General features: G+C 42.0%; 1 protein-coding gene across 5 annotated transcripts in view; it reads left to right on the top strand.

The window, feature by feature from the left end:
- Positions 1-20,867, top strand: part of LOC140479789 (cytosolic phospholipase A2-like) — a 141,234-nt gene that overhangs the window by 79,087 nt on the left and 41,280 nt on the right. For all 5 annotated transcript variants that reach the window (XM_072573954.1, XM_072573956.1, XM_072573955.1 and 2 more), the window contains 6 exons: positions 2,959-3,103; positions 5,211-5,347; positions 8,138-8,360; positions 14,909-15,023; positions 17,122-17,259; positions 18,608-18,703. In XM_072573954.1, the coding sequence (XP_072430055.1) occupies positions 2,959-3,103; positions 5,211-5,347; positions 8,138-8,360; positions 14,909-15,023; positions 17,122-17,259; positions 18,608-18,703 (854 nt within the window). The remainder of the gene's footprint in view (positions 1-2,958; positions 3,104-5,210; positions 5,348-8,137; positions 8,361-14,908; positions 15,024-17,121; positions 17,260-18,607; positions 18,704-20,867) is intronic.

The raw sequence follows: 20,867 nt of genomic DNA, 5'->3' as shown, positions 1-20,867 counted from the left end.
GACTGTCTGTGTGGAGTTTGCACACTCTCCCCATGTCTGAGTGGGTTTCCTCTGGGTGCTTTGGTTTCCTCCCACAATCCAAAAATGTGTAGGCTAGGTGAATTAGCCATGCTAAATTACCCACTGTGTTCAGGGATGTGTAGGTTAGGTGCATTAGTCAGGGGTAAATAAAGGATATTAGGGTGGGGGAATGGGTCTGGGTGGGTTACTCTTCAGAGGGTCACTGTGGACTTGTTGGCCGAAGGGCCTGTTTCCACACTGTAGGTATAATGATGCAATTCTTGAAGAGGCTCCATGGAGATGTGTGATCATTGTCTGGGCATTAGTGAGCCCCTTATTCCTTCTTCAAGCCTTGTAGGGGAATTGAGTGCTCAGTGTGCACTTTTGAAACTTTTTTTATATTTGAGAAAAGATTCCAAAATCTTTGTTATCAGTGATGTTAACTGTTAAGCTAACTGCCTCTTGTTTTAAATATTGGAATAATGTGGGCTACTTCACCATTCCTCCAGCACTTCCCCTTCTGTATTGATGTCATTGCCACCGCTGCACTATCCTTAGCTTCCTTCAGTGAACAGAAGTAAAAACCATCAAGAATTAGGGATTTAGCCCCCATGCAGATTGTTCACTTTATCAATCATTTTTCCTCTTTCTATTTTAAATCCCTTGATATCCATTTTGATCCTCAACATCATACCTGCCTTTTTAGACTTCTTGTAAAAACTGAGGCAGAGTTCAATAGTTCAATATTTCAGTCATTTCATTGCAGTTACCTGGAGTCTCCCTCACAGTTGTCTTAGTTTCCCTTTTGTTTCTTATGTGCCCATGGAATGCTTTCCATCTCTTTTCACCTCATTAATTGTTTTTCAAATCTCATCTGCCTTTTCCAGAATTAGTTATTTTCCACACGAATGTGTGCTTTCAACAATGGGTATATGATTATTACTGTAGCTGGCCATTCACCAACGAGTAACCTGATGCAGTGATCACTTGGTCATCAGTGCTATGCTTTGATGATGTGGATGTTGGTGTGTTTTGCTTTTAGAATGTTGTTATGCTTTCAGGATATCGAGATAAGTTAGCATTTTTAACAGTTGTCTAGGAATTCATTTCTTCTCACAAAATTAGGTGTTTTTGAAAATGCATTAAAATGAGACTGCTGTTGGAGTCAGTTGAGCCTCCAGTAGTATCTAAAAACAAAGTAACAGGAAGTGAAGAATGAGATTGCTGCATCTCTGGATCCTCACTCTCCACGGGAGTAGAACTGGCTGATTGGAGAGAGGCGAGTGTTCTTCCTCTGTTCAAGAAAGGGAATAAGGAAATCCCTGGGAATTACAGACCAGTCAGTCTTACATCTGTGGTAAGCAAGGTACTGGAAATGATCCTGAGAGATAGGATTTATGACTATTTGGAAAAACATGGCTTGATTAAAGATAGTCAGCATTACTTTGTGAGAGCTGATCATGCTGCACAAGCCTGATTGAGTTCTTTGAGGTTGTGACAAGACAAGTTGATGAAGGTCAAGCAGTGAATGTGATGTATATGGATTTCAGTAAGGCATTTGATAAGGTTCGCCACAGTAGGCACATTCAGAAAATTAGGAGGTATGGGAAAAAGGTAAATTTGGCTGTCTGGATACAGAATTGGCTGGCTTAAAGTAGACAGTGGATGGAAAGTATTCTGCCTGGAGGTCAGTGCTCAGTGATGTCCCGCAGGGATCTGATCTTGGGCCTCTGCTCTTTGTAGTTTTCATAAATGATTTGGATGAAGAAGGAAAAGGGTGGGTTAGTATGTTTCCTGATGACACAAGGGTCAGTGGTGTTGTAGATAATGTCGAGGGCTGTTGCAGGCTACAACATAAGTGGCAGATAGAGTTCAACCTGGGTAAATGCAAAATGATTCACTTTGGAAGGTCAATTTGAATGTTGAATACAGGGTTAAAGTTAGGATTCTTGGCAATGTGGAGGAACATCAGATCTTGGGGTCCATGTACATAGATCCCTTAAAGTTGCCACCCAAGTTGATAGGGTTGTTAAGAAGATATATGGTGCTTCGGCTTTCATTAACGGGGGATTGATTTTAAGAGCCGTGAGGCTTTGCTGCAGCTTTACCAAACCCTGGTTAGACCACACTTGGAATATTGTATCCAGTTCTGGTTGTCTCATTATAAGAAGGATGTAGATGCTTTAGAGAGGGTGCAGAGGAAATTTACCAGAATGCTGCCTGGATTGGAGGGCTTGTCTTATGAAGAGAGTTCACACTGGAGAGAAAATGGGAGAGAAGTGACTTGATAGAGGTGTACAAGGTAATGAGAGGCATAAATAGAGTAGATAGCCAGAGACTTTTTCCCCAGGGCAGAAATGGCTGTCATGAGGGGTCATAATTTTAAGGTGATTGGAGGAAGGTATAGGGCAGATTAGATTAGATTACATTACAGTGCGGAAACAGGCCCTTCGGCCCAACAAGTCCACGAAGCGCAACCCACCCATACCCCTACATTTACCCATTACCTAACACTACGGGCAATTTAGCATGGCCAATTCACCTGACCTGCACATCTTTGGATTGTGGGTGGAAACCGGAGCACCCGGAGGAAACCCACGCAGACACGGGGAGAATGTGCAAACTCCACACAGTCAGTCGCCTGAGGTAGGTTCTTTACGCAGAGAGTGGTGGTAATAGAGTCAGAGACATTAGAGACATTTAAGTGATTGCTCGACAAGCACATAGACGGCAGTAGATTGAGGGGTGTATAGGTTGATCTTAGATTAAGATAAATGTTCGGCACAACATCGTGGGCCGAAGGGCCTATACTGTGCTGTACTGTTTTATGTTCTATGTAAACCATTCAAGTTCTCGCTTGTAGTTTTGATGGAATTTAAAAGCTTGTACTGCAACTTTTTCAATCTTCAGTGTCTTTTTGTAATCAATCTCATTGCAATCCCTTCATTTTGTTTCCAGTTCTTCAGCTGATCTGAGATTCAGTATGGCACTGTGCAATGAGGAGAAGTCATTCAGACAAACGAGAAGAGAAAAAGCCATGCAAGGAATTAAGAAGCTCTTAGGTCCAACAAATTCCATGAATGCACCGCAATCAATACGGGAGGTACAGTCTCAGGATGTGATGGAATCTGTTTATTTCTGGAGAACATGACCACATTAATGGCATCTAGGCTGGCAATTGGCATTCATTATTACCGAATCATAGGGCTATAAAGGTGCAGAAGGAGGCCATTCAGCCCATCCTGCCTGCACCAGTTCTGTTACCTCAAGCCAATTTATCCCAGCATACTATTTCTATTCAAAGAACCATCCATTCTCCTCTTGAATGCCTTAATTGAGCCTGCCTCCATCACATTTCCAAGCAATGCAGACCATGCCTAACTACTCACTGTGCAAAATTGGTTTTGTTCTCACATTAACCCTACTTCACTTAAACATCACTTTAAAACTGTGCTCTTTTGTTTTTTTTCTCTTTTAAAAGTGGGAACAGATTCTTCCTATCTACTCTCTCCAACCCGCTGTTGGCTTTGAAAACTCTATTGAAGCTGCTCTCTGCCTTCTCTCCATGAAGAACATGTCCCAACTTCTTCAATCCATCACCATGACTGAGGTTTCTCACTTCTGGGGCCTGTTCCTGTAAACCGCTTCCGCACTCTCTCCGATGCATTCACATCTTTCTCACAACTATACACAGTACTCTAAGTGAGGTCTAACAAGTGTTATGTAAACATTTAGTGTCATCTTCCTGCTCGTGCACTCTATGCCCTTATTAATAAAGCTAAGAACATCGTATGCTTTATTAACTGCATTCTCCATGTGCCCTGCCACTATCAATGATCTGTGCACATTTACACCCAAGTCCCTCTGCTCCTGAGTCTTCTTTAAGTTTGTACACTGTACACTGTATTCTGTATTCCAAAGTTCTTCTGACCAAACTGCATTCAAGTTCATCTGCCACCTGTCCACCCATCCCCCAACTTGTCAATGTCCTTTTGGAATTCCACACTACCCTCACAGTTTGCAATGCTTTCACGTTTTGTGTTGTCTGCAAACTTAGATATTATCGCCTGCTAACTAAGATCCAGATCAGGAAATGAAAGGGTCCCAACACCAACCCCCAGGGAGCTCCACTACAAACCTTCCTGCAGCCTAAAAATATCCATTAACCATTACTGTCTGTTTCCTATCACTATGCCAATTTTGTATGTATGTTGCTACTGCCCCTTATATATCATGAGCTATAATTTTTCTCACAGGTCTGTTTTATGGATTAAAGCGTTGTGTTTATCAAACAACTGATGGGATGGGTAGATTTTATTACCTGTCCAATTCTGTATTCCAGGTAACTTCACGTTATGTGGAGCCTGTCATTAGGCTCCTATCACAGGCTTCTGGTCAGTGAGATTTCTTAAAAGAAAGACTTTAATAAAGGCTTTAATCCTTTTCAAAGTGAATCACAGCCAAATAACCACTTATAAAGTCTAATCACTCTCAGACTGTGAACAAAACACATTTAAGTTGTTTTTTTTTTAAAACCACAAGTAGCTATTTTGCAGAACTATTTGAAATTTCACAGTGGCCATTATTCTAGAATGCTTATGAATACAGAAGTATGGACAAAAATCTCACACAAACACCAACAAAATAAATGATCCAGTGATGTTTCTCAGTCTCTTGGTCGAGGGATAAATATTGGTCAAGTTGCTGGGGAAACTTGTCTCCCCTTCTTTGAACAGTGCTATTGGATCTTTTGGTCCAATTGGCAGAAAAGCCCTCTGTTTAGCGTTTCATCCAAAGGCAATCCCTTTAACAGTGCTGTGTTCCTTCAATACTTCATTGAACTGTCAGGCAGAGTGGTATGCTCTACTCTGTGAAGTAAGATCTGAACTTCTGACCGCTGATGCTCAGATGATAGTCCCATCTATAATATATGACAGACACTTCATGCAATGCTTTAACTCCCACAGATCTAAATTGAATCTTCTCTCCCTGTAGCTCCTTACTTAAATATTTATATATAAATATCACAAAAATGAACATTAAATCATAAGTGTAATGAGCAGTATTTAAATGCAGAATAAAACTCATCGAGTTACTGATGGTCAGTTGTTTCATCACATAGTTAAAGTCTGCTTTGTTTTATAAGGTAACAGCCTGGAATTGTCCTTCATATGGTGTCTGGAGTATGATATTTCTCTTTTCTATTTCAGGTACCAACAATAGCTATTCTGGGTTCTGGAGGAGGCTTTCGAGCGATGGTTGGGTTTGCTGGTGTTATGAAGGCATTGATGGAATCTGGAGTTTTTGATTGTGCAACTTATATCGCAGGGCTCTCTGGTTCCACTTGGTAAGTTCCATCAACAAGAGTTCTTTATCGACATTGTCCAATCAATAAAGTTTTATTGTGTAAGCTGTTAGAAACTTCAAGCCCCTCCCTGTTCCTGAGGCAAAAAGTCAATATCCAGAATCATTGTAAGATGTTCAGATCAGGGGTTATGAGCTAGAGTTTCATATTAAGGGTAGGCAGTGGGGTTAGGAGTTTTCTTGGCTCAGCATGCCCATCTCAGCAAAAGTTGCTTGGCAAGATGGTGCAATACTGTTGCATGCTGGCACTGAGCCAGCTGTCACAGGCTAGCTTAATGAGCCTTCACAAGAGTCCAGATATCCATTAGTCTCTTGAACAAGGGCACACCAGGAAAAGCAAATCTCGATTGAAAACATTTTCCTTTGGACCTACTTGCCATTGGCTCAATGTTCAACTAAACAAGATGAAGAAATGTCAAGTGCTTATAGTTTTTGCTATTGACACTTCAAATATTTGGTTGATTGACACTTTTATAGGACTGTAGGAACAGCAGGCTTGTAGAGAAGTTGAACGTTTTCAGCATTTCCACATATGCCCTTGTTACTATAGCATTCATTCATTCTATTAAAGGGTATAATGCTTGAATGAGCTATGGAAGTAGAATGCTATGGGTTGACAATGAGGATATGAAGGATCATTAAATTATAATAGGAAAGGGGGTAGAATAAGTGATTAAAATATTATCTTTGAAAAGATTCCCACATCCTGACTATGGATAATGATGCGTCTAAGGGACTGTGAACAGTGAGTCCTTAAAAAGTTCACCTATCTCCACAAAAAAAATGCATGGGTTTGGGAATGCTTATTCCCACAATGGACCTGGCACTGGGAATGGGCTGGAGTTTCCAGATTTGAATCCTGCCCTTCATTTTTAAAAATCCTCATAGTCTCCCTGACTCCACGAAGATCTAGCTTGACAGGGGTTTGATCCTTTCTCAATGCAGTTTAAGCTGATCTCAGCAGGGAAATTAATAGAAGGCAGTATTGATCATCTTAAAGTAAATAAGTTAAGACCATCATTCCTGTGAATCAGGAGGTTGAAGGAAGAGAGGAACTTGAAGAAATTATAATCAGTCGGGAAGCAGGACTGAACACATTGAGCTGTGAACGGATAAGTCTTTGAGTCCTCCTGGACTTCACACTAGGACCTTAAGAGGTAGCTAATGAGGCAGTAAATGTTTTGGTGTCAAGTTTATAAAATTTAATTAATTCTGGAAACATTCCATCAAATGATAATGTTGCAAATATAATACCTCTATTTAAGAAGGTAGGGAGTCAGAACATAAGGAACAATGACCCAATTAGCTTGATGTCTGTCAATGTAGGAAATGGTATTAAAATCAAACATTAAGGAGGTTATAACTAGACACTTGGAAAAACCAAGGTGAATGGGAGCAGTTAGGATGGTTTGTAAAAGGAAACTTTTGCCTTACAATTTTATTGGAATTATTTAAAGGAGTGTTGAAGGAGTAGCATGTGCTATGGATAAAGGGAACCCAATTGATGCTCTGTATTTAGATTACCAAAAAGCATTTGATAAGGTACCACATCAAAGATTATTGCACAAAGTCTGAGTTCATGTGTCGGGGCTGACATAGTAGCACAGATAGAATAGTCAAGCAACCGCAAAGCATTGTGGATGCTGGAAATCTGAAATAAAAACAGAAAATTCTGGAGAAACTCAGCAGGTCTGGAAACAGCTGTGGAGAGAAAAACCGAGTTAATGTTTTGAGTTCAGTTTCCAGTTTTTTGAAGAAGTATCATTTTAGCCTAGAAACATAATTCTCTCTCTCCACAGATATTATTAGAACTGTTGAGTTTCTTCAGCACTTCCTGTTTTCATAGACTGGATAGAAGATTATTTATAGAAAATTGATTACATGCAAATGGATTGTTTTCAGCTGATAAGATGTGATGAGTGACAAGGGGTCTGTGCTGGGCCTTCACCTTTTCACAATTTACATCAATCACTGGATTGAGTAGATCAAAGTCACAATGGCTACATTTGGAGATGCGACAAAGATAGACAGAAAATACGTTGATGAGCACCGCATGCCAAAAAGCCAATTAATACACAACATTTAAGATCATGCATGAAGATTGACCACTGGGCAAAACATTAAAGGCATACTGGGTCCATTGAACCATTCTGAGCAATACAGGCCAAGTATACTGATGTCCAGAAGTACTTTCTAAAATTTAGCTATGGCCACAAGTACTGAGAGGGATCTCAAAGTGCATGTTTTCACCCTGGATAGGTAGTATCTGAGAGGTGATTTAAAAGATATTTATAAAATCCTAAGGCAAAGGTTTCAAATAGTTGTTGTTGTATTTTCCTTTGTGGATTCACATCTCATGCACATAGCCCTCCAAGTAAGTTGGACAATTCATGTTGGTGCCGGTAAAGCTGGAAGCTATGAACATTAATTTTGAAGCTTTAGCTTTTTAATTCTGCTCTCTTATATTTGTATTTAATTTTATCCAGTCCAATTATATTGTTAGATCTGACAGACAAGCACATGTCGTGATTTTATTCCATGATCCTGAAGTCCAATGACCCAGGAATGCATCAAGGCACACTGTCACATCATGTCAGATATTATGAAAGAAGGGTTGAAGATTTCTTTCAATTTGCTTTCTTTGGGATAGATGGGGACAGAGAAGTTGTTGCCACTGGTGCCAGTGGTGAATGGATGAGAACTTGATAACATTGAAAGGCCTTTGTTTTATCATTGTGTTTACATATCCTTCTCATCCACCCTTCTCAATCAGGTACATGTCAACATTGTATTCTCACCCTGACTTCCCAAAAAAAGGACCCGGCGAAATCAACAAAGAGTTGATGGAAAGTGTCCGTTATAGTCCAATGTACCTGCTGACCCCTTTGAGGATCAGACGTTACATTGAGGCACTGTGGAAGAAGAAGAGGTCAGGGCAACCTGTCACCTTTACTGATGTGTTTGGGATGCTCATTGGCGAAACGCTGATTCAAAATGTAAGTTGAGAATATTTCCTATTCCGCAATATCAAAACACAAGCCCAAATGCATGTTGACGATTACAATGTATTTCTCGAAAAAAACAGAAGGTTAAATAGGAACTTTTTTTTCAGTTTAGTCAACACACTGGTGTTTGGACAGACCTAAATGAAAGATCAAATACTGCAGAAACCGTAGGTTGTTCTGCTAAAGAGGATGCCGATTCTAAGGTCTTTTCCAAACTGTAAAATAAATCATGTTTAGAGTTACTGATTATATTCCTCATTCATTAAATCTACATTTTATATATTGAAACTGTGAGAATTAAGTTTTAAGTCTTTGTGTATTGTATCTATGCATCATAGTAAAATAATTATATACACTCATGCTGAATGAGAGGTGTCCTGTAAACTATAAAATTATTCAAAAGGGCTTTTGGATCATAATGGGCTGTAGCGATATGACAAAATGACAGGAGATTGGCACCAGATAATAGAGCCAGCACAGACATACTGGGCCGAATGATCTAATTCTGCACCGAATCATTCTGTGATTCTGAGCTGCACTAGAACCAGCCCTACCTCCCACCAAGCTGTTCCAGTAAGACACTGGCATTAACCCAACTGTTTAGAGAACTTTCCAATTGTGTCCTGCCCTCTAAAAATGGAACACATCCAATTTGGCCAGCTACAACCTTATTAGTGTGATCTTAATCACCAGCAAAATAATGTACGCACTTGTCAAGCCACAATCTACTCATCAGCATTCAGCTTGGTTTCTGCTAGGGCTACTAAACTGTACAGCCCTACAGTCAAGATTAAAGTGGTAGTGGAAAAGCACAGCAGGTCAGGCAGCATTCGAGGAGCAGGAAAATCAAAGTTTCAGGCAGGATCCCTTCATCAGAAATGCTCCTGCCTGATTTTCCTGCTCCTCAGATGCTGCCTGATCTGCTGTGCTTTTCCAGCACCACTCTAATCTTGACTCTAATCTCCAGCATCTGCAGTCCTCAGTTTCGCCCTGTACAGCCCTACACTCTTGGTTCAAACATGGACAGACAAGATCAATTCCAGAAGTCAAGGTAGAGTGACTGCCCCTGATATCAAGGCAATGTTTGCCCAAGTGTGGCATCAAAAGGGCTTGTCAAAATCAATGTCAGTGGGAATCATGGAAAGATTTGGCCATAGGTTGTGTTTCATACCAAGCATAAAGGTGGTTATGGTTATTGGATGCCAATCATCTTAGCCCCAGAACATCACTGCAAGAGTTCCTCAAGGTAATGTCTCAGATGCATCCGTTTTCAATTGCTTCATGATCAGCACTAGTTTTGAGAGCCTTATTTCCAATGTGTACTCTGGCATTTAGCTCTCTTAGGCCAACAGAGTGAAGAAAGATGCAGTTAAATAAAGACTCCCTCCCTCACTGCTCCCTTCTTCACTTCCTACAACATTTCAGACACAATGTTGCTGCTGTTTCTACTCCAGCCTCTGAGCCCATCAGGGTTCTCACCTGTACTTATCATGTCTGCGGGCCCACATCAGGATGCTTGTCTTTCTGAAACTCTGCTGACCAGGAGCAGTAACACCTGAGAGTCTATCTTTAGACTAATCTTTCTAGAGCTGAGAAGGATTGCTTCTGGAACTGTGGCCAGTCTTTCCTCACCACCCATTTTCTGTTGACATTTTGTGCTACCTCCAGCCATAACCTCTCAGTGAAGTTGACAGGCTTTCTGATGCAAATATGATATTTCATTCCTTAATAAACAACTTCAGCTGTGCCTCCAGTAAGGTGCCTGCAAAACGACCATAGGGGGTCTCCTTTCTCTCTGTCTTTTTCTTTACATCTTCTTCCATCCTCGGATGGATGACATCCTTAGCAATAGTTCCTGCCCAGTGTTTTAGATTAGACCCAATGCTGCCTACATCCAGCCTCCTTCCTGCACCTGTCCCAACAGTTGAGTGGCAAACATGACTCCAAGCCAATTCAATGCTTAACATATCAAACGCATGATACACACACACACACACACACACACACACTCTCTCTCTCTCTCTCTCTCTCTCTCTCTCTCTCTCTCTTTCTCTCGCTCTCTCTCTCGCTCTCTGCAGACCCATATTGGTTGTCCCATGTATCAGGGTCTTTAACATGAGCAAAGGTCACTTTAACAGCAGCATAGTGGGATAGTTGATTAAATCATCAAACAGGGACAAAGAAACCAAAGGCAATAACTTGGGTTGTAATTATATGTTGATATATCATTATTATTAGACATTACACCCACCCTTTCATCAGTAAATCTCTAGCAATGCAACTTAGTGAGGAACTAGTTTACTAAAACTGATCAAAGTATTTTATGCAGTCAAACTTGCACAATTGCTAAAAACTATTTGTCAAACTAAGATTGTCAAGACAGATTTGTGTAATTTTGAAGTACGCACGTAAGATCTGAGCAATCCAAGAGACCAAAGATAAATGAAGACTGGTCATTTTTATTGTTGCGTGCAGTTTGCACCTTATCATCACGCGAAGTTTAATCTGTGGTGTATTATGTTACGAATGCATTCCTGAGAGATAACCTCAATTGTAATAGAAAGAAAGGTCTGCTTCACCAACATCCCTCCTGTCAGACCATTGAGCCAGAGCCAGGCCACATCCATTCACAGTGTGTCCTCCTCTGCAACTCAAATCAGTCTGTAAAAACTAGGCATTGATAGCTGGAACTTCTCTTCCTGTCAGAAGCAAACACTTTGTTTTCCCTTCGCAGGAAAACTCTACTCTTGGCTTTGTTGCAGTGACTGATATTCATTTGCACTGCTTATAATAACATTTATGATGAAAGTCGATTAGCTATATTATTTACACCATGGAATATGAACAAGAATGCCTGTTAGTGGAATGGTGGTTTCATCCCATATTGTAGTAAGATGTGGGTTCAAACCTCCAGTTCTTCACTATACTGAGATCATCACCTCAGCCTTTGTGTAAATGAAGACAATAGCCAAACAGAGACAGAAGCGACGAGGGAACCAGTCAATGATTGGATCAGTCTGATGCAAGTGGTTTGTAGGGGGAGCAACACTGAGTCAGGATAGAACCCAATGCAGTCAGGAGAAGGACATCCTAATAACACTGGCTGCCAGGGAATGCTGCTTGGTAAAAATATTAGCATCAGCCAGTCGGGTGGTGGCTTGGTCTGTGCTGGGGACAGCATTCATTTACAAGTTAATTCAAGATCCATGTTGTAACTCCTAATCTGGCCAGGAGTTTCATCTCATCAGTGTCATCATGTAGAACCAGAGCCTTGGACTGCCCCAAAGAAGGTCATTGATGCTGGAGGTTAGTAACCTTATATCGCCTAGTCCTGGATGACTGGCAAAGTGGGAGCAGCCAGTATACCTGATAAAACATGACAAATAGGCAATGGCGCAAAGTGTGTTACAACCAATGGACTGCAGTCACCATTGATACAGAGCAGCAGTAGGGTTAGGGTTTTGGGTACACTAAGGTCCCACTAACAGCAAATGAGATGAATAACCAGTCAATCTGTCTTGATGGTATTGGTTAAGGGAAAGAAAGAAACACATGTTTATACAGTGCCTGTCATGGCCTCAGCATGGCCTAAAATGCGCTATAAACAATTAAGTACACCTGAAATGTATTAATTGTTGTAATGGATAAAGGCTGATGATCAGATTTGAAGAACTCTCTGCTCTTCTTTAAATTGTTCTATGGGATATCTGTCTTTTAGTTACCCACTCACCTTTCGAAGTTTAAATCTTTGGTTCCCTTGTTCTTCGATTTGTTAGAGCTTCAATTTGTGGTGATTTACTTTTTCTGAAGTGCATCTAAAAGATAGCCTGCAGAGGCAGTTTACTTGATTGGTTAGTTTACAAGGATATTATTGTTTGTGGTTGAGTGTTTCCAGGAGGGGAGTAAGTTAATCCTGCACTTAGTGCTCCTTGTGTACTGTTTCATGGTCTAATTCAAGCTAAGGCTTTATTGGCCATTTGTGCCAGAGTAACCCTGCTCCTCAATCCCTAGAACACTCACAATCTATTTGTGGTTATATTTCTTTTTCAATCATTTGACCTTTTAACATGTTTAGACCTTGAATAGTCACAATGTCAATCCAACATCATAAGTAAGTCAAAACAGTAACAATTAGTAGTCAGCTCAACTCTGGGAGAAAAGAAACAAATACCTTAAATAATTCCAGCATTGGGCATTAAGCACAAGAGTGAAGTTCATCTTTGCATTCCCAGTGAGATTGAAATACTTATGGTTTCTTCATATATTATGTTTGTCACTCAGGGTAAATGGCAACAAGGTGATAATGTGACTGGATTAATAATCCAGAGGCCTGTATTAATTCTCTGGGACATGGATGAAAATTCTGTCCTGATGAAATTTGAATCAATTAATAAATATGGAATTTTAAAAAAGTAAATCTTGGTAATGGTGATCCTGAAACCATTGGTATTTATCATTAAAATGAATCTGGTTCCTGAGGGAAAGAATCTGCCATCCTACATGTGACTTCAGATACACAGCAATATTGTTAACTCCTAACTTCCCTCTGAAATGGCTAAATAAGCCATTTAGTTATATTGGGCTGTTATAAATTCGAAAAGAAATTCAAATGGATAAACTCTGTAACATTGGCCTTGATATCGGAAACAACAATGACAAACTTGGTCCCAAAGACCCAGCAACATTTTCCTTATTATTGTATGGGGGCTAGTGTCAACATTGGGAGAGCTGTCTCACAGATGAGTCAAGCAACAGCCTGACTTTGTCCATAAGTTATGATTTTGTGATTATCACAATGTCCCAGATAGCACTATCCCTATCCCTGGGAATGATCTGTCCCACCAACAGGACAAACCCCCCCAGAGGTAGCAGCACAGTGTAATACAGTTGGGAGGCTAGGAGCAGCAAGGCACGTCCCAAAATGAGGTGTTCGAAGTTACAATATAGAACTGTTTTCATGCCAGATGGTTGAAGCAACATGTAAAAGACAGGGCTGATCAATCCCACAATCAACATGGGCAAAAAAACAAAATTCCAGAGGTGAGCCGAGAATGACTGCACTTGACATACGATCACATTTGACCAATTGTAGCGTCAAGGAGCCTGAGCAAAACTGGATACAGTGGATATTGGGGGTAAACACTCCACTCTCCACTCTCGTAAGTTCATGGAATGCCCTGCCAGTAGCAGTAGTGGACTCTCCCTCTTTATGGGTATTTAAGCGGGCATTGGATAGGTATATGGAGGATAGTGGGTTAGTGTAGGTTAGGTGGGCTTTGATCGGCGCAACATCGAGGGCCGAAGGGCCTGTACTGCGCTGTATTCTTCTATGTTCTATGTTCTATGTTCTATGGTTGGAGTTATTCCTGGCACAGAGAAAGACAATTGTGGTTGATCAAGGTCAGTCATCTCAGCTCCAAGACATCTCTGCAGGAGTTCATAACCATCTGCAGCTGCTTCGTCAGTGACCTTCCCTCCATCATAAGATCAGACGTGGGGATGTTCGCCAATAATTCTGCATCATTTGCTACTCCTCAGCTACTGAAGCAGTCAATGACCAAATGCAGCAAGATCTGGACAATCCAGGCGTGGGCCGAAAAGTGGCAAGTAATATTCATGCCAAGCAATCATCATTCCCACTAAGAAACAACCCTTGACATCACTAAATCCCTCACTCTCAACATTCTGAGGGTTATCATTGACCCGAAACTGAAACTGGACTAGCCATATAAATACTATGGCTACAAGAGCAGGGCAGAGATTGAGAATTCAGCAATGAATAACCCCTGACTTCACAAAGCCTGTCTACCAATACAAGGCACATGTCAGAAGCGTGAGGGAATACATCTCCCTTGTCTAGATGGATGCAGTATTGAGAAACTCAGCGCCATCAAGGACAAAGCAGCTGGCTTGATCAGCACCCAATAAACCACCTTAAATATTCATGCACTCCAGCACTAACACAATCGTCGCAGTGTGTACTATCTGTAAGATTTACTGCATCAACTAGTAAAGGCTCCTTCAACAGAACCTTCCAACCTTGAGCTCTACTACCTAAAGCAAGGACAGCACATGCATGGGAACAACACCCACCTGCAAGTTCCTCTCAAAAGTCACACATCATCCTAACTTAGAACTAAATCTGCCAGTTCTTTATTGTTGCTATGGATTGCAGCACATACACCACATGGATTGCAGCAGTTGAAGAAGGCACTCACCAAGAGCAAATAAGGAAGGTCAGTATAAATACTGACCTAGTCAACATTACCCATACCTTATGAATGAACAAATTTTAAAAATCCATTTCAGTAAGGGGGAAGACGCAGGAACAGGAGACACATTGTTTTGACTGAGACTAGACGTTACAGGAGTTAAGAGAAGAAACCTAAATGGGTGAACCTAGTGTTCTGCTCAGTTGATTGAACTGAAGAGATGAATGTAACATTCAAAGCACTGGTGAAGAGGGACTTCATTTTTTAACTATGAAAGCTATTGATTGCAATAAATGCTTTTAGAATGTATTCTTTGATTTGTTGCAGAGAATGAACTCTAAGATGAGTGAGATGAAGGATAAAATAAATGATGGTCTTTGTCCCATGCCCTTGTTCACCTGTCTTCATGTAAAACCGGATGTGTCTGAGCTTATGTTTGCCGGTAAGCTTTTATAGAATAAATGTAATGGAGATATTCCAACAATAGAGTTAGGAGGTCAAAAAAAAGCTACAATCTAGAATTAAACAGTGATCCACCCCTATTCTGGTCTGAACTTGTTATTGGAGAGGGGCATTTTCCTTGTTTCCCCTCTATGGATTTATGTTTTGTTTGCATTCTCTAATCATGGAAAAGGAAATCCAGGTAGGAATACTGGAACAGGTGTAGGCCATTCAGCTCCTCGAGTTTGTTCTGCCATTCAGTGGGATCAGTGTCACCTTTGAGCTTTAATGTTTTAATTTGCTTCATCATTAATCAAGCATCACATCAGTCTGATTAGAAAGTTTATCAATTTTAATGTGACACATGTGACATATGTTCAAAGGATTAAAAGGTACAGAGCAAAGTTTAGTGAGGGCAAATATTTAGAAAAAAGGATTTATACAGTCTCTTTTAAAAGATTAGACAAATGATTCTACTTCCTACCAGGATTAAAGGTCCAGCCAACATGTTGAGACTTCCTCAAAGCACCACCGCCCCTCCCAACACACGCACCTCCTCTGACACACATCCCTTCCCCTGCCCCACACATGCCCTCCCCCTCTTCTTCACTAACACATCTGCTCAATGTACGATCCTACCTTCAGCATACACCACTCACCTTCCCCAAACAGTGTGCTGCTGCCCCCCAACCCCCTGCTGAAGAAGCTCACTGAGCGAATACTCAGGTTTGAACTTTTGGTTTTGTTGCAGGAATTCCCTCTGATTCCTGGTCTAAAAGCTGTAACTGATCAATGCAGCTTGGTCTTATTATGATTAAATCAGTATATTTCAAACTTTTAAGCTGCACAATTGGTTTGTATCTCAATGATGGGACCATTTGGGAACAATTGCTGTAATTTGATGTATTTCATCTATGTAAGCCAAGCTCTGACTATATTGAACGAATGTGATATTGTATTTTTAGGTCTGTGAATAGATCTCAACTCTCTGCCTACAAGGCAGAACTTACTGGGAGGGTGCCCCACTAACATCAACCTGTGCTCCATTTTGCTAGGGGCAGGTGAGTCTGCAGTGGCCTTCTTGCACTTATTCCAGTGGAGGCTCCTCAGACAATCTCATGCCTGGCCCTCAGGGAAGAAAAGTGGGTACTATCCTGACTGGGATTCTCCCCCACCCAGGTTTCTCCATCAAAACTCCCAAACCCCCTTTCCCACCTCCTACACCGAGGCCTGTGATCTCATCCTTGATGCAATACCCCCCATGGCACTTCCCTGCATCCTGGCTCTGAGTCTTTGACTGGTGGGGCTGCTTGTAGTACCAGCAGCGGTCACCACTCATGGTGGTGCTGTCAGTACTACAGCACTGCTGGCCAATCAGTGTGGTTAGCCACCCTCTGAGCCAGGACTTCCTTCTGAGTTTGGAGGAGGGAACCCATGCCTGCAGACGATGAATGTACCTTGGAATGTTAACTAGCAGAGAGACAGATGTTATCAGTGAAGACTTGTCACACCAAATCATTTGAAAATCTGGATGCATACCAATTATATAGTTTAAAAGCTGGAGAAAGTTAGAGTGGCAGAGCAGAAATACATTAGAGGTTCAAGACTCTGACTTTAAACCGAGCAGAACAGGAATACCCAAGCTATGGTTTGTGCGTCACAGGTTCCCCTCAACACCTGGGAAGTCACTTGCTGAAGCTGCAGCAATTTTGAGGTTTGAGCTTTGATTTCTAATTTGTTAACTTTAATGTTTTTCAGGCTGCAGAGTTTAGAAAGAGTTCTTTTGAAAGATGAATTTGCACTCAAAAGATGAGCTTGGTTAGTATCAAAGACTAGAGACACATGCAAACTCATGGGAACCTGGCTGTTAATTTGAATGTGACCCTAAGACTTGATATAACATACCAGAGTGACCACAAAGCGAGTACACTCTGACATCAGACATATTCTCTCATACGTCAGGGAAAAATTTGTAGTTGCCTTGTGACTCGAAATGGAGTACTTGGAATTTATGAATCAGTGATATTCTCTTTTACAAACAGACAATCAATCACACTGACTCTGCCTTCCTTCCTCGACTTTATCTCTCTCGTTTATAGATTGGGTGGAGTTCAGTCCATATGAGATTGGAATGGCAAAATATGGGACCTTCATGCACCCTGCAATCTTTGGCAGCAAATTCTTTATGGGAACAGTGGTGAAGAGATATGAAGAGAATCCACTTCATTTCTTAATGGGTACGTTTGATCATAAAACTCAGTTAACCTGGCTTTCTGGGTCATGTTCTGTTTACATTAAACAAGGTGGGATTTTAAGCCCCCTCCTCTAGTGGCATGTTTGGAAGTGAGAAGGGCATTTAATTAAACAGGATGATGGTGTACCTGAATACCACTGCCTTTATGCCTCTGCCTGGACTGAGCCAGAGCAGGAAGGACAGTGGTCAGACCTACCAGCCCAATCTAATGAAGCCTCACACTCACCCTCACACCCCACACTCACACCCCACACACACAATCACGTACCCATATGCACACTCACACCCCCTACACACACTCACACCCCACACACTCACACCCCACACACACACTCACACCCCCACACACACTCACACCCCCCACACACACTCACACCCCCCACACACTCACACCCCCCACACACACTCACACCCCCCACACACACTCACACCCCCCACACACACTCACACCCCCCACACACACTCACACCCCCACACACACTCACACCCCCTACACACACTCACACCCCCCACACACTCACACCCCCCACACACTCTCACACCCCACACACTCACACCCCCACACACTCTCACCCCCACACACTGTCACCCCCCACACACTCACACCCCCTACACACACTCACACCCCACACACTCACACCCCACACACACTCACATCCCCCACACACACTCACATCCCCCACACACTCTCACCCCCCACACACTCACACCCCACACACACACTCACACAGCCCCAAGCACACTCACACCCCCTAAACACACTCACACCCCACACACACACACTCACACCCCCACACACACTCACATCCCACACACACATTCACAACCCCACACACTCTCACCCCCCACACACACTCACATCTCACACACACTCACATCTTCCACACACACACGCTCACATCCCACACATGCTCCCCGCACACACACCCCTACACATACACCCCCCACACACACACACCCCCACGCACTCACACCCCACACCCACTCACACTCCCCACACATACTCACACCCCCCACACACACTCACATCCCCCACACACACTGTCACACCCCACACACACACACCCCTGTACGCCCACTCATACCCCCAATACACACTCACATCTCACACACACTCACACCCACCACCCACACACACACACCCACACATACACCCCCCACACACACTCACATCCCACACCCACTCACACTCCCCACACATACACACACCCCCCACACACACTCACCTCCCACACACACTCACGCCCACAAACTCTGACAGTGGGAAGTTTAAAATCTTGTGTACCAAAACATACATTCACTTTCATCTTTTCTGCCTCTTATATTGCTAGGTGTTTGGGGTAGTGCTTTTTCGATTTTATTCAACCGAGTACTTGGAGTTACCAGTTCCAACAATCAAAGCTCCACCACTATGGAGGAAGAACTAGGTATTGTACCTTTCCGTTTTGATTAATCATTAACATCAGGCATTCAAGTCCATTGATACACATCTATGCTTTCAATTAAATTTCCTTCTACATTTCAAGATTACCTGTCTTTGTTTGAACTAAAGTTGAATGTGTTAGTAGATGCATGATGCTGCTTTATGGTAGTTATATACCTACTTAATATTGTTCATAAGGAATTAATTGGAAGTTCTCATTTCATATGACCATATTGTGCCAATTGAGTTGGGAAATAAGCAATTAAACTGCAGTTGTCCTACTAAATATTGTGATATTTAATCAAATTCTTAGATTTTGTGGATGTTTCCATTGGGGTAATTTTAAGATAATTGATAACTTTATTTTAAATTCTCTCCCTAGTTCACATTGTATTCATTCATTCAGTCATGTTTGCTGTATCTGAAGGTACATGTTTAGTTCATTGTCTGCCGACCTTTCATCCAACACCATACTCTTAGCAATTTCTATCAGTTTTGGTTTGCCAGTGATTTCTATTTGCAGGGGCAGAGCTCAGAGGCAGAGTGAATTGAACCCAGGCTATTGGTGTTATTCTGAATCATGCATTATCCACCTAAGCAAGCCACATCCTCCTCATCAATATTGAAAGAACCGCGAATGCTGTAAATCCAGAAACAAAGACAGCAGTTGCTGGAAAAGTTCAGCAGGTCCGGCAGCATCTGTGGAGAGAAATCAGAGTTAACATTTCAGGGCCAGTGACCAGCCCTGAGGAAGGGTCACTGGAGCCGAAACGTTAACTCTAATTTCTCTTCACAGATGCTGCCAGACCTGCTGAGCTTTTCCAGTAACTGCTGAGCTTTTGTCACATCCTCGTCATGTTGTATTGGTGCCATAAAATGTCATTAATGATTTTTGTTCTACTAGAAGCAGGGGCAATGTTGTTCCAGCTCCTGACTGGGGTTGGGGTTTGGTGGGGCTGGAGAAAGAGGACAGTAATTGGCTTTGCTAAGGCCTCGTGTTGTTAAATTGTGGCCATTTACTGACAAATAAGGGAAAAGACAAATGCGGGAGGGGAAAGGAAAAATAATGAACTAAATTCAGCAGCAGAAGATTTGAAAAGGGCTCTCCCTGGCTTGTAGGACTCAACTATTGGATGAAATGTTTCACGGGGCCACTGGTATTCTCAGTGTTATTCCGAAATGCAAATACAGGGCCTTAGTTTAAAGTAACTGGCAGCCATTTACCAGTGAGGAACAAAATACTGAGGCCTAATGACAGGAACTAATCATCTCTGGGACTTCTTGAAACTCCTTTGTAGATCCAGTGGGGTCAGGTCTGGTCAAAACAAAGAACTGTAGATGGTGGAGATCTGAAACAAACAAAAATAGAAAGGGCTGGAGAAACTCAGCAGTTGTGGAGGGAAAGACAGAGTTAACATTTTGAGTCCAGTGATCCCCTTCAACAGAACTGAACACAGTTGGGAATTTATGCTGATGACGGTGGTGGGCGAGGGGGAGGAGTGAGACAGATCAATAGATAATGAGAGGGGCAAGAAAGAAAGCAGAGGAAGGGATTGTTGCTAGGAAACCAGGGAAGAAGAGAAGTTGAAGAGGTGATAATGGGGGCTGTGAATGGTGAGAATAGGTTGGCTGTGTTGAGAGCACCCATAGAACGTAGAACATTATAGCACAGTATAGACCCTTTGGCTCTCGATGTTGCACTGACCTGTGGAATCAATCTGAAGCCTATCTTTCCTACACTATTTTATTTTCATCCATATATCTATCCAACGACCATTTGAATGTCCTTAAAGTTGGCAAGTCTACTACAGTTGCAGGCAGAGCATTCCATGCCCCTACTACTCTCTGACTAAAGAAACTGTCTCTGATATCTGTCCTATATCTATCACCCCTCAATTTAAAGCTTTGTCTCCTTGTGCTAGACTTCACCTTCTGATGTAAAAGGCTCTCACTGTCCACCTCATCTAACCCTCTGATTATCTTGTATGTCTTAATTAAGACACCTCTCAACCTTCTTCTCTCTAATGAAAACAGCCTGAAGTCCCTCAGCCTTCCCTCATAAGACCTTCCCTCCATACCAGGCAACATCCTGGTAAATCTCCTCTGCACCCTTTCCAAAGCTTCCACATCCTTCCTATAATGCGGTGACCAGAAGTGTACGCAATACA

This window comes from Chiloscyllium punctatum, chromosome 7, assembly GCF_047496795.1.
Source record: "Chiloscyllium punctatum isolate Juve2018m chromosome 7, sChiPun1.3, whole genome shotgun sequence".
In the NCBI taxonomy this organism is placed as follows: domain Eukaryota; kingdom Metazoa; phylum Chordata; class Chondrichthyes; order Orectolobiformes; family Hemiscylliidae; genus Chiloscyllium; species Chiloscyllium punctatum.
Note: the sequence above shows the minus strand (reverse complement) of the source record. Positions and strands in the feature narration are given on the sequence as shown.